This window comes from Corythoichthys intestinalis, chromosome 4, assembly GCF_030265065.1.
Source record: "Corythoichthys intestinalis isolate RoL2023-P3 chromosome 4, ASM3026506v1, whole genome shotgun sequence".
Taxonomy (NCBI): Eukaryota; Metazoa; Chordata; class Actinopteri; order Syngnathiformes; family Syngnathidae; genus Corythoichthys; species Corythoichthys intestinalis.
The window spans coordinates 38469572-38483981 of NC_080398.1; the positions used below are offsets into that span (position 1 = coordinate 38469572).

Consider the following 14410-nt stretch of genomic DNA (forward strand, 5'->3'; position numbering starts at 1 on the left):
ATACCATTAATAATACATATTGCCATATTTTTCTTACTTATATAACCAGTAAATGATTATTGCTTGCTATACCAGGTTGTAGTATAATGCTTAAGTGTTACAAAGAGTAAAAGAGGGTCTGGATGACAACTGTTTTGCTTCATGGCTGCATCATTGCGTAACTAGACCTTCCGAGGCATCTTCAGCACCTGGCGTCTGGACTTCCGTCTAGACCTTCAAGGACAATTTTCCATCCGAGGACATCTTCCATGGCCGCAGCGTTGCATAACTGAAGTGTCTGGATTATTTTGACTGTTTATATGATTGTAATGACTGTTTACATGATTGTTTACATAAGCTCTTGCTTCCACATGTGTATTCACTTAGTTCCACATACACGCACACACATATCCAATCGAAAACCACATGGGTGTCTCCAGCTTGCTCTCCCCTCCCTTAGGGCGACATCCATCTTTGTTTAGGACAAACCCCTAAATAAAATACCAAGGAGGATTTTTTTCCCTTTAGATCAATTTTGGTGACTCACGAGTCACATCTTGCTCTCCTTGGCCAAGAAAACTGAGTGTCTTCTCTCCTTATTTCTGGGTAATTTTACAAACGTCTACCTAAGGATCTATTTTTGATATTTTGAACTTGACACCATGCATCAAGAGAGACAATAGCTAATTAATATGCTCACTCGCCACCCTGTGGTCTGGGGTGTGAATTGCAACCTGTCAAAATGACGGATGGACTTCAGTTTTTTCCGTCACCGTTTTAAAAAACCGGTCAACGACAGAAAATATTCGGTTAACGCGACACCTGGGTTCTGCGCATTAGTGACGGGATCTGTCGTTCACTTGAGTAAACGAATCCATTCCGGTTCGTTCAGTAAAACGATTCGTTCAAACGAATCGTTCAACGAATCGTTCGCCCCCCTCATCTCCCTCCCCACCCAAATGAATCGTTCGGTTAGTGAACGGGAAGTGACGTTGCCGAACGAATCACCAAAGACCGCTTCGCAGTATAACTGAACGGGAAGTGACATTGCTTGGTCCCTCCCTCTCTTGCACATTGACCACTCGTCGTAGTTTCAGAAATGAGTGACAGGCGATATCATTCTCCTCTCAGAGACAGCCTCGTCTCCCTCCCGCTGCTGCAAAAGCGAGGGAGAACTTCCGCGTCGTCTGTCCTAGTTCTATGGGCTCAAAGTCATGGCTCGTGCTTGCATTTCGAATTAGGACACGATTAAACATTTTCCTTTTGAGGGGGAAGTCGGGGTTTGGGGTCGGGGGCGCACGGACTTTCTTTAGCATGATCTTGCTCACATATACAATGCTGCTGCTAACAGCCAACGCGGCATGCCTGCTGTCACGAAAATAAAAATAAATCGAAAGTTTAATTTCTAATTATGGAACGGCCAACACATCATATTAACCTCTCGCTCTGTTGTATTTTTGTTTTTTATTATTAAGATGATCGTTTTGAATTTTTGCACTGGTATTAATAAATAAAATAATCCGGTCAGCTCCCCTGTCGTCCCCGCATCTCAGATCGTCAAATGCTGACGAGAAATAATTGTTTGCTTTATGATTTCGCCTTTCTACTCTCATTAGTCTGTTAAGAAAAATGTAGACATATTGCGACATCTCCCGTGTCCGCGCGCTTTGTTTTTGGGGCGCTTGAGTAGCACATGATGGACGGATTGACATAATTTGTCAAACCAACCGACACCCTCTGACACGAAAAAAAAAAAAAAAAAACACTCGGAAAAAATTGACATGTATATACAGTTTCATTGCAAATCAGTATTATGGTGATCATACTAAATATTATTTTTTTTCTGTGCACATATGAGGTACATATCGCTGCCATGAAGCCTCCATATAGTGACAGTTCTCTGCCCGCTTCACTGCCGTCACGCGACCGCAGCTCAGGTTTTGCTTGCCTCGTAGCTACGCGTGTTTTAAATTACTGTAAATTTGATAGTATATCGTCATAGGCACAGTCCCGAGTCTGTTGAGAAAAGTAGAACACTAAACCATGCTCGCTAGATTTGTGTGGTGTTTTTGTCTTTTTGAGCAACATTTGATAGGCTCCACGTTAACAAATATGTGACAAAGTCGTTTCCTTTCATTTTATGACTCGTTCACCGCATAGTCATTACTGGAAAGTCAAGTTAGCAGCAAGCTAGGTCAGGAACCGGAGGACCGAATCACTGAACGGGAAGTGACAAAACTCAGTCTTTCCCCCCTGCCTGCACGCTGGCTGCTTATTGGCCACACGTGGAAATGAGTGACATACGCCATGATTCTGTTTCCGCTCCCTCCCCTGCCCGCGATGAGGCTGGCGTCTGATTGGTCGTGTGCGATGTCAGAAGACGCTGCCGCTTGCTCAACGCCCTCCCACGCAGCGAACAAGCGCCACCAACTTCATAGAACGAATCAGTGCAGATGGTGATTAGTTCGGTCTCGTTCACCCAAACAATTCGTTCAAAAAGAACGAATCGTTCGCGACCGATACAACACTACTGCGCATGCGCGTAACGTTAAGCATAGCCGCAAAATGTGCAAATGCAGCGATTCCAAAGTAAACACTACAAATTTTCTTGAAAGAAAGGATTATTAACTTACGTTTGATCATGGAAGGACTTGTAGAAAAGTTCTCCTCAGATACATCCTGCCATGTAACCTGCACACAACAACTTCACACCGCTCTCACCATTAACGACTTCGCCTTGTCGTTAAACATTAATTAAGAAGCCCGCTTCACAAAGATGCGATGTTGGAAATTGTAGCAAGGTTTTCAATGCTCTTGTAGCGATGTCAGTATATTCCAGAATGACTTTAATCCAGAACCTCGTTAGAGTTGTTGTCTCAAATGTACGTTTAATAAGGTCGCCGTAATTTGCGATCTCTACAAATTGAAGTTTGTGCGTCTTCGAGGTTGTAGGCTCGTCAGGTGCCCTTTTCGCCGTAAAAATATCTCCAAAGACGTCTGTTTTCCAGTCATCTTTGCTCGTGTGGGGGCTAATTATTTCCGGGAACAAATATGCTGCGCCCGCGGCCTAGCAATACGTTATTATCGAGGACAAGCGCACATAGATATAATTATATACACAAACAAGATGTACTGCTAACAGTCCAATCAATGGATTTCGATGACGACATTCTAATCTATCCCGTAGTATTATATCTAGAGTAGAAAGGGATATTGGTGTGTTAAGCAGGGGCACAGGGTTAATTCAGCCAGAATGCGGTCGTTATTAAATTATTATTTCTGTGCGGCCCGGTAGCAAATGCGCCACGGACCGGTACCGGTCTGCGGCCCGGCAGATGGGGACCCCTGGCTTAAAGGAATATCTTGTGTGCTTTAACAGTAGCGCGGGGATCTTATAAGTGACAATCTATATCTAGCGTTATTGTTGTGTTTGCTTTCTTCCTTTTTCTACAATAAATATCGTATATTTCACAAAAGTGTGTGTGTTGCTGACTCACTGCGGACCGGGAAATTTCGGGAAACAGGTGCCTTCTCCAAACTGCCATTTTCAGATCTCTCCACAGGTGTTCTATGGGATTCAGGTCTGGATTCATTGCTGGGGACATTAGAAGTCTCCAGTGCTTTCTCTCAAACCATTTTCTAGTGCTTTTTGAAGTGTGTTTTGGGTCATTGTCCTGCTGGAAGACCCATGACCTCTGAGGGAGACCCAGCTTTCTCACACTGGGCCCTACATTATGCTGCAAAATGTGTTGGTAGTCTTTAGACTTCATAATGCCATGCACACGGTCAAGCAGTCCGGTGCCAGAGGAAGCAAAGCAACCCAAAAAAAAGTCAGGGAACCTCTGCCATGTTTGGCTGTGGAGACCATGTTCTTTTCTTTGAAGTAAAGATGTCCCGATCGATCGGGTCCGATCACGTCATTTTCAAAGTATCGGAATCGGCAAAAAAATATCGGACATGCCTTTTTCTAATATATATATAAATATATATGTATATATATATATATGTTTTTTAATTAAATCGTTTTTTAATTGTATTTAACATTACAGACAAAATGTCTTACATTCATCCAGAGTCTTTAGTTTTGGCTTAAAGTAGGGCTATCAAATTTATCGCGTAAATGGCGGTAATTAACTTTTATTAAATTACTCACTTTACAATATTTAATGCAATTAACGCATGCGCTGCACGACCCACTCACGCATTGTCGCCTTCAATCTATAATGGCGCCGTTTTACCTATATATAGAGCTAACAGGCAGCGTAAAATGAGTAGAGAGAATTTTGGCAGTCTTTGGAGCCTCTGGTTAATTGGCTAAAGCCTTAAAATCCCTCTCTCAACAATTAGAAATATTGAGGGAAGTAATATGGGGAAGAACGGTAGTGGTTGATCTTTTCCTGAACACCCTATGTTACTCCCCAACGCAGAGAAGATATATCAATTGGTGCCACTACGCACAGTCATGGTTGCACTTCCCATCATGCATTTGGGCAGAACAGTTAAATGGCTACGGTATCATTTACTGAAAGCTCAACAAATACACTAGATGGCAATATTTAGTCACAATATACAAAGTCACATTTATCCTTTAGGAATTACAAGTCTTTCTATCCGAGGATCCCTCTCACAGAAAGAATGTTAATAATGTAAATGCCATCTTGAGGATTTATTGTCATAATAAACAAATACAGTACTTATGTACTGTATGTTGAATGTATTTATTCGTCCCAGTTTTATTCATTTTTTTCTTAATGCATTGCCAAAATGTATATGATCGGGAAAAATTATCGGGAATGATTGGAATTGAATCGGGAGCAAAAAAAAAAAGCAATCGGATCGGCAGATACTCATACTAAAACGATCGGGATCAGATCGGGAGCAAAAAAACATGATCGGAACAACCCTACTTTGAAGGTCTCTTTTTTTCCTGTAAACTCTATGTTGATGCCTTTTCTAAAAAAAAAAAAAAAGCTCTACTTTTTGTCTGATCCGACCAGAGAACATTCTTCCAAAACGTTTTTGGCTTTCTCAGGTAAGTTTTGTCAGACTCTAGCCTGGCTTTTTTTATGTCTGTGGGTCAGAAGTGGAGTCTTCCTTGGTATCCTACCATAGAGTCCCTTTTCATTCAGACGCTGATGGATAGTATGGGTTGTCACTGTTGTACCCTTGAACTGCAGGACTGATTGTACTTCTTTGGATAATAGTTGAGGTTCTTTATCCACCATCCGCACAATCTTTTGTGGAAATCTCTCGCCAATTTTTCTTTTCCGTCCACATCTAGGGAGGTTAGCCACAGTGCCATGAGCTGTACACTTATTGATGACACTGCACAAGGTAGACACAGGAACATTCAGGTCTTTGGAGATGGACTTGTAGCCTTGAGATTATCCATGCTTCTTCACAATTTTGCTTCTCAAGTCCTCAGAAAGTTGTTTCTTTTCTCCATGCTCAATGAGGTACATACAAGGACACAGGACAGAGGCTAAGTCAACTTTAATCCATTTTAACTAGCTGCAAGTGGGATTTAGTTGTTGCCACCACCTGTTTTGTGCCAAAGGTAAGTAACAGGTGCTGTTTTACAGTTTTGTGTAAAATGGTAATGATTCAATTTTTTTTCATTCTCTTTTGTGTTTTTTCATTGCAAGCAAAATAAATGAAGATACAGTGCCCTCCATAATTATTGGCACCCCCGGTTAAGATGTGTTTTTAGCTTCTAATATATATATTTTTTTGTATTCAAACAATATGGGACCTTAATGGAAAAAAAGAGAAAAATCCAACCTTCAATACAAGTGCATTTATTCAGTGGAGAAAAAAATCCCACATAAAGAAATAATTATTTGACATCAAATAATGTGTGTCACAATTATTAGCACCCCTGGTGTTAATACTTTGTACTACCTCCTTTTGTCAACAAAACAGCACCTAATCTTCTCTTATAATGTTTCACAAGCTTGATTTTGTGTCTGGTGTCTGTGTAGATTTGGCCATATGTTTAGGGTCATTGTGCACTTACTGCACTTAGTGCACTTTTTATCGTCGCTTTTGGTACGTACGTGAGTGTAAAGAGGTGTCCCAATTCGTAGGGCTGACGTTTCAAGCCCTACCCCTTATTGCTCCGTTTGAATGGCCAAGGGGTAGGAGTAGAAAAACAGAAATGGGATGCGGCCGGCGGTGCATAAGTAATGGCCCCATTTACAAAACAAAGGCTAGGCTCGGCTTGGGGGCCGATCGGCTTGGTAATATTAGGGAGCACCAAAACCCCCTGGTACTTGCTAGTGTTAAAGTGGATAAGACAGGATAAAAAAAGTCTTAAATAGCATTATTATGTGATTTGGAGTCATATTTTGAGACGATTCAACTATATACAACAGTACTTCTCAAATGGTGGGGCGCTCCCCCCCAGGGGGGCACAGAGCGATGCCAGGGGTGGCGCATGTGAGCTCTGGGAACATGTTTTTTTTTTTTTTTTGCCGTCCTAGAATAAAGTGTACTTTCACATCCACTCAGTGGATGGCAGTGGCGCTCTCATTTTCAGAGTGCGCGCAGTATTTTTTAACTAAGCAAGAGCACACAGAAAAGAGATATGAAGAAGATCTGTGTGCCGTTTACGAAAGCCGTTTTCCGACTGGACTCACGCAGCAAAACACTGTCTTCTCCGGATCTCACGTGTCCGCCCGAGTAGTGCCATTTTCGGCTTGGGATCGTCACGACAACCGCCCTCACCTACGGTTCTTCCTCGGCCGCCGAGAATGCGCTTTTTTCGGGCCGTTTGCCTTTTGGCTTTGACTTTTAATACAGTGGGAGAAGAGGAAAAAACACTGTTTACTGTGTCTAAAAATGATTTTAGCGGACAGTCGGAAGCCAAATCAGTTAAGACGCCACGTAAAGACATTAGACCCCAATCTCATTGATAAGCCGCTTTATTGTTTTCCAGCGAAAACATGGCCAATATTGCAAACAATCGTCCCGCTTTGTCCGTGTTATATCAGTAAACCAGTGAGCACTGTTAGCATGCTCAGTGCTAAATAACCCCACATCTTTGCAAATGAGGTAATACTGTGAGCAGCGAAAATAAAAACTGTCCTTCTGTCCAAAGACACCCCACCCCCCAATCCCCGTTCTATTCAGTTTTGTTTTTTCGGTCAAATTTTTTGGCTTATTGTCCTCATGAGTTAATGTTTCTAATCAATTTGATTTTTTTATGATTTACTGATTTTATTACATTTTACTTTTCAGTATCAAATGGTCAAAAATGTACCTTGAGTGTATTTTTACAATTTGGATGTTGACTTTTGTTTAAATTCAGGCAAATTGATGCGCGTTAAGTCTTTTCTGTTACAAACAAAACAATGTTAATAAAGTTATACTTTATTCTAAGTTCATTTATATTACTGTTTTTTCTTCATCTTCCTTGGGGGGGCGTACCAGAAAATAGTTGAGAAGCACTGATATACAACAAGTTGGCAAAGCGCAGATGATGAGAATTTAGTCTTTTAATCTGCTGCCCTACCATCCCCAAATGGAGGATGACGTCGGCAGGGTCATGAGTTTGTCTAATTTAGAATTTGGCCCATTGAGGGGGAATTATTCAGAACGTGGAAAATGCGATGAAGACAGCAGCAAAATGTCATTGTTTCAATCTCTCTACTCCAATATTTTTACAAGGTATTCTTTTTTATCTCATTATTTTGCCCCAATTGCTAAATAAATGGTATGGCCATGACAAATAACAGTCTTGTGCTAAATAGAATATGAAATATTAAAAATGCATTTATTCAGTACGACATGGCAAAATTAGTCCATAATTGTCAAAACGGACGACTTCTTGCACCTTCCGAATGATATTTTATGCCACCGGAGTTAGTCCGGCTTTTGTCATTTCCCTGCCCCGGCTTCAGAGAGGGTATGTAGGCATTCTCTTTGTACTCCGGTTTCCGCCCACATTCCAAAAATATGCTTGGTAATTAGCTGTAGCTGGACAGGATGGGCTCAAGCAACCCCGTGACCATTGTGAGAAAAAGCATAAGATGATTGAATGCATTTTAACTGCAACAATTTTATATATTGTTTAAAAACGATAAAAAAAATTCAATGGAAATGTTTTTTTTTTCTAATCCCAAATTTTTCCCAAATTTTTTTAGCACTTAAACTTTAATAGCCTGATACTGCGATATTTTTCCTTGATGTTATCAGATAGTGAGAAACTGATATCAGCCCATAGCTAATGACAAAACTCATTTTCAATTAATAATAGAGCCACAGTGGTATATTGCTGCCAGAACTGATAGCGCAATGACAAACGCAACAATAAGGATACAACATAAGAAGAACGTGTCCAACCTTGAAATTCAAAACGAACTGATTCGCGAAAGCTGAACCTGAGTGTGTTGTTACACTCCAGCCTGAAGCGTAATTCTTTTATGCCCTTGAGTTGCGACACATCTTCCAGGATGGTGCTGCAGTTTTTTTCCTGTGAAAAAAAAAGTTTAGTAAATGTGCTGGCTGTGAATGACCATATCTAACAGCAATTGACGGCGGTGGGTTCTCTAGATCTAAGAGTGTAACGGTATTTGAAGTTGTCCCGTACCGTCACGGCATCGTTGAGTGGAAATAAAAAAAAAAAAAAAAAATCAAAGTCAAAGTTAGTCCTCCTCAAGTCTAGGGGGCAGTAGAGGTAATACACCCAAACTAATAACTGACATTACAGGGGAAAAAAAGACAAACCAAAAGACACAAAGAAGTTATCATTGATCACTATTAGGAAAGTTATGGCCAATGTACAGAGTAGGAACTATCAAGATTAAATTGTAATAATACAAATATTCCATATTCTCAACACTTTGAAGTGTATTTATTTTATATTTTCAAATTAGAAAATGTTTATTTTACTCTAGCCTTAGGCAGAATTAGTTATTGAAACACTGAGTGTGCATTTATTTTTTTCATTGTTTACAGAGACGTGTTTTTAATTTGGAAAAGATTTGCACTTATTTGCATCTTATATGGGAGTTCACAGTAGGGCTGCAGCTATCGATTATTTAATCGATTAATCTATCCATTAGTTAGTTCGAATAATCGAGTCATCGGATTACGAACTTTTAAAACCCGTCGGTGTTGTTTGTCCTTATTCTGGCTTTTTAAAAGTTTTTTTCTGTGTTTCATAAAAGAAAAAACATTGGAAAAATTACACTAGGGAGCTAATATTTCCCCAGGATAGTAAAAACATGTAAAGATCAAAATGGCACCATGCTGCAATTTCTAACTTAATGCAAACAGGTTGGGGAAATTCGCACTAAATTCTTGTAATAATGCCATGTTCTGGCTCATTGACTCCCATTATAAATCATAATTTTTGATATGCTATAAACCTGGTGTTTTATAATGCATTTTCTGTGATTAGTGATGCAATTGCTTCTTTGGCGAGTCAAAAACATGAAAATGGAGGAATTTGTGTGTTGAGAGTCTTAACACCCAAAAGCCACTAGGGGGCTCTAAATGCCAATACATGAATTTGCTTGTGAAGAAATTCTGTTATGACTTATGAACTTATTTGGGCCTCTAACTATGTCATATGAAATATTCAAATTAGACATTTATTATATTATTATTATATATGTATGTATATACAGTGCCTTGCAAAAGTATTCGGCCCCCTTGAATCTTGCAACCTTTCGCCACAATTCAGGCTTCAAACATAAAGATATGAAATTTAATTTTTTTGTCAAGAATCAACAACAAGTGGGACACAATCATGAAGTGGAACAACATTTATTGGATAATTTAAACTTTTTTAACAAATAAAAAACTGAAAAGTGGGGCATGCAATATTATTCGGCCCCTTTACTTTCAGTGCAGCAAACTCACTCCAGAAGTTCAGTGACGATCTCTGAATGATCCAATGTTGTCCTAAATGACCGATGATGATAAATAGAATCCACATGTGTGTAATCAAGTCTCCGTATAAATGCACCTGCTCTGTGATAGTCTCAGGGTTCTGTTTCAAGTGCAGAGAGCATTATGAAAACCAAGGAACACACCAGGCAGGTCCGAGATACTGTTGTGGAGAAGTTTAAAGCCGGATTTGGATACAAAAAGATTTCCCAAGCTTTAAACATCTCAAGGAACACTGTGCAATCCATCATATTGAAATGGAAGGAGCATCAGACCACTGCAAATCTACCAAGACCCGGCCGTCCTTCCAAACTTTCTTCTCAAACAAGGAGAAAACTGATCAGAGATGCAGCCAAGAGGCCCATGATCACTCTGGATGAACTGCAGAGATCTACAGCTGAGGTGGGAGAGTCTGTCCATAGGACAACAATCAGTCGTACACTGCACAAATCTGGCCTTTATAGAAGAGTGGCAAGAAGAAAGCCATTTCTCAAAGATACCCATAAAAAGTCTCGTTTAAAGTTTGCCACAAGCCACCTGGGAGACACACCAAACATGTGGAAGAAGGTGCTCTGGTCAGATGAAACCAAAATTGAACTTTTTGGCCACAATGCAAAACGATATGTTTGGCGTAAAAGCAACACAGCTCATCACCCTGAACACACCATCCCCACTGTCAAACATGGTGGTGGCAGCATCATGGTTTGGGCCTGCTTTTCTTCAGCAGGGACAGGGAAGATGGTTAAAATTGACGGGAAGATGGATGCAGCCAAATACAGGAACATTCTGTAAGGAAACCTGTTGGTATCTGCACAAGACCTGAGACTGGGACGGAGATTTATCTTCCAACAGGACAATGATCCAAAACATAAAGCCAAATCTACAATGGAATGGTTCAAAAATAAACGTATCCAGGTGTTAGAATGGCCAAGTCAAAGTCCAGACCTGAATCCAATCGAGAATCTGTGGAAAGAGCTGAAGACTGCTGTTCACAAACACTCTCCATCCAACCTCACTGAGCTCGAGCTGTTTTGCAAGGAAGAATGGGCAAGAATGTCAGTCTCTCGATGTGCAAAACTGATAGAAACATACCCCAAGCGACTTGCAGCTGTAATTGGAGCAAAAGGTGGCGCTACAAAGTATTAACGCAAGGGGGCCGAATAATATTGCACGCCCCCCTTTTCAGTTTTTTATTTGTTAAAAAAGTTTAAATTATCCAATAAATGTTGTTCCACTTCACGATTGTGTCCCACTTGTTGTTGATTCTTGACAAAAAAGTTAAATTTCATATCTTTATGTTTGAAGCCTGAAATGTGGCGAAAGGTTGCAAGATTCAAGGGGGCTGAATACTTTTGCAAGGCACTGTATATAAATAAAGTATATAAATAGCAATGTAAACTTAACAAATCCTTCATCACACAAATACAAATGAATTAAATAAAGTATATAAAAACCAATGTAAACTTCACAAATCCTTCATCACACAAATACAAATGAATGAAATAAATAAAAAATAGTAATAATTAACATAATCTGCATTCAGTGCTCAGACTGTAGCACATTTTTCAACCTGGGTCTTTCACCCTGTTTACACCTGGCAATAAAAAGTGATCTGGGTGATTGAATTGCTATCAAGTAGTACTTGACCATATGAAAGTGCAGGTGTAAAGTGCAATCTAAAACTTGACTTTTCTGGCTGATGCAGCACCCTTGACTCGACTCGACATCATCACCTTTTCCGTCCGTCAACCACCAGAGTCAAGATTGACGTGATGTAAACAAATACACGTTGATGCAGGTACAGATTTGTTGTTCTTATTTTCCCCATTTTTTATTATTTTTTTAACATTTTACAAAGACATTTATTGAGTTATGTCATAACCCGATACATTTAATCATATCTATGTTAATTTCATGAATTAAATACAATTTATTTGGAAGCAGGAGTTTGTGTTGTGTGGCCTGGGATCATGAGAGGTCATTCTATCCCCCGCCACCCTCCTTGCTTTTCCTCTGAGAGTGAGTGAGACTCGTCCTGCTCACTCACTCTGCAGTTGCGAGCAGCTGATCCCCCTCCCGTCTCCCCCTGCCTTTTCTTCTGACACACACGACTCTCAGCAGCAGTTGACATGATAGTAAGGGGAGCCCTAGCGCCCACTCTCCTAACTTGACGTGGAAATGAGCGGTATTAGTCTAGAAAACTAGCAGATTTTTTTTTCTTTTTTTTTCTCGAGGGCGCTTGTGTGCCCCCAATTAGATTGCGCCCTGGGCGGTCGCCCACATTGCCCATATCAAAAACCGCCTGTGTGTGGGGGGGAGATAATATAAATGCAGCATTCAAATGGCTTTCTTTTTTTGTTTTGTTATTTGTTTGTTTGGTATGCTGACATAATTATGCATGACAAATAGTTGGGGGTGCTGCTGGCTCCGATGGCCCAGGCCCTTTCTCGTTGGGGCAGGGGTAGCTGGTTGGGGGCCCCCGACTGGTTGGGGGCCTGGGACGATCGCCTACTTCACCTTAATAGTAGATCCGCCTACGGAAACATGTAACAAGCTACGTACCGAACCGTGACTCGTGTGTACCGTTACACCCCTATGTAGATCTACTGCTGTCAATGGCAGCCAATGAGTCAAATATACAAAAAGTAATAAAAAATTCATAAAATGAAATTTTCCTACCAGCAAGTTCCCAACGACATTTCCCTTGAGGCGGCCAAATACAATATTCTCATCCCTCGTATAACGGGAGTCGAACTCACCAACTATGGAGGTAAATTTGTCTTTATTATTCAATCAATTTTTTTGATTGAAGCAACTTTTTTGGTTTAAGTAATGTTGTTTTGTGTTTGGGTCATATTTGGGTAGAACATTTTAAAAAAACATAATTCAATCAAAAAGAATTTCCCTCAAACAAACAAACATTTATTTAAATTAATCACTTCATTAAAATGTTTCAATCATTAAAGTTTTTGAATGACTCAAAAACTAAAAAAAATTGCATTTGCTTTTAAACTTGTTCAGACGTGTTTGAGAGACGTGTTTACGTCTGACCATCACGGTCATAGCAATAAAATGTATTATTAATATTATTATTATTGTCAGAGTGCGCTAATGGCTAGCTTATAATGAGTGGGAGAGGGGGAGCGGGATAGTCAAATACAGTGCCCTTCATAATTATTGGGACCCCTGAAAAACCTAAAAGTCTGGAGGTTCATCATTTGACAGTCAGAGAAGTTGTCTACAAATGGAGAGAGTTTGGCTCTGTTGCTTCTCTCCCAAGGAGTGGCCGTCTACCAAAGATGACGCCAAGAGTTCAGGCAGAATACTCAGAGAGGTAAAAAAAGAACTCAAGAGTGTCTGCTAAGGACTTACAGAACTCACTGGCACAGTTCACAGAAGTTTTGGAAAAATATTTTGTGGACTGATGAAACCAAAGAATTGTTTGGGAGTAAGACACAACGTCATGTGTGAAGGAAAAATGGAACAGTTCACCAACATCAACACTTCAACCCCACCGTGAAACATGGTCGAGGGAGCATCATGACTTGGGGCTGTTTTGCTGCCTCACGGCCTGGGCAACTTGCAATCATTAATGGAAGAATGAATTCAAAGGTTTATCAGGATATTTTGCAGGAAAACCTGATTCTGTCAGACAGTGTAGGAACGGCAAGCCGTTAACGTGGATCTAAAACACAGACCAGGAGATCAGTAGAGCGAATGTTTGTATTCAATAAGTACAACAAAGGGAGCACGCTAGGAAACGCGAGTATAACAAAGTACAACTAAGAGAGCACGCAAGAACAGTGCAGTACAGTACAGTGCCCTCCATAATTATTGGCACCCCTGGTTAAGATGTGTTTTTTAGCTTCTAATATTTTTTTTTTAATTCAAATAATATGGGACCTTAATGGAAAAAAAAAGAGAAAAATCCAACCTTCGATACAAGTGCATTCATTCAGTGGGGAAAAAATCCAACATAAAGAAAAAAATTTTTGACTTAAAATAATGTGTGCCACAATAATGAGCACCCCTGGTGTTAATACTTTGTAAAAAAAAAAAAAACCCTTTTGCCAACAAAACAAGGTCTGGGGACTGAGATGGCCATGGGAGGAGCTTGATTTTGTGTCCGGTGAACCATTTCTGTGTAGATTTGGCAATAGTTTAGGGTCATTGTCTTGCTGAAAGACCCAGTGACGACCCATCTTCAGCTTTCGGGCAGACGGCAACAGATTTTGATTTAAAATGTCCTGGTATTTCAAAGCATTCATGATGCCATGCACCCTAACAAGGTTCCAACTCTAAGTGGGTCTGGCGTGCCACGAAAGATGCGCATGCTGAAAAGCACCTCATACCCACTGTGAAGTATGGGGGTGGGTCAGCGATGCTGTGGGGCTGTTTCGCTTCCAAAGGCCCTGGGAACCTTGTTAGGGTGCATGGCATCATGAATGCTCTGAAATACCAGGACATTTTAAATCAAAATCTGTTGCACAGACAGCATATTTGTGTTACAGTCCAGTCATAATCTTCACATTTCGTT

At 40.4% G+C, this 14410-nt stretch overlaps 1 protein-coding gene across 3 annotated transcripts in view; it reads right to left on the reverse strand.

The window, feature by feature from the left end:
• The window catches only part of LOC130914370 (sialic acid-binding Ig-like lectin 10), an 88430-nt gene that overhangs the window by 23324 nt on the left and 50696 nt on the right, over positions 1 to 14410 (reverse strand). For all 3 annotated transcript variants that reach the window (XM_057833485.1, XM_057833484.1, XM_057833483.1), the window contains exons 4-5: positions 12553 to 12635; positions 8323 to 8452 (exon numbers count right to left, since the gene is read on the reverse strand). In XM_057833485.1, coding sequence (XP_057689468.1) covers positions 8323 to 8452; positions 12553 to 12635 — 213 coding nt within the window. The remainder of the gene's footprint in view (positions 1 to 8322; positions 8453 to 12552; positions 12636 to 14410) is intronic.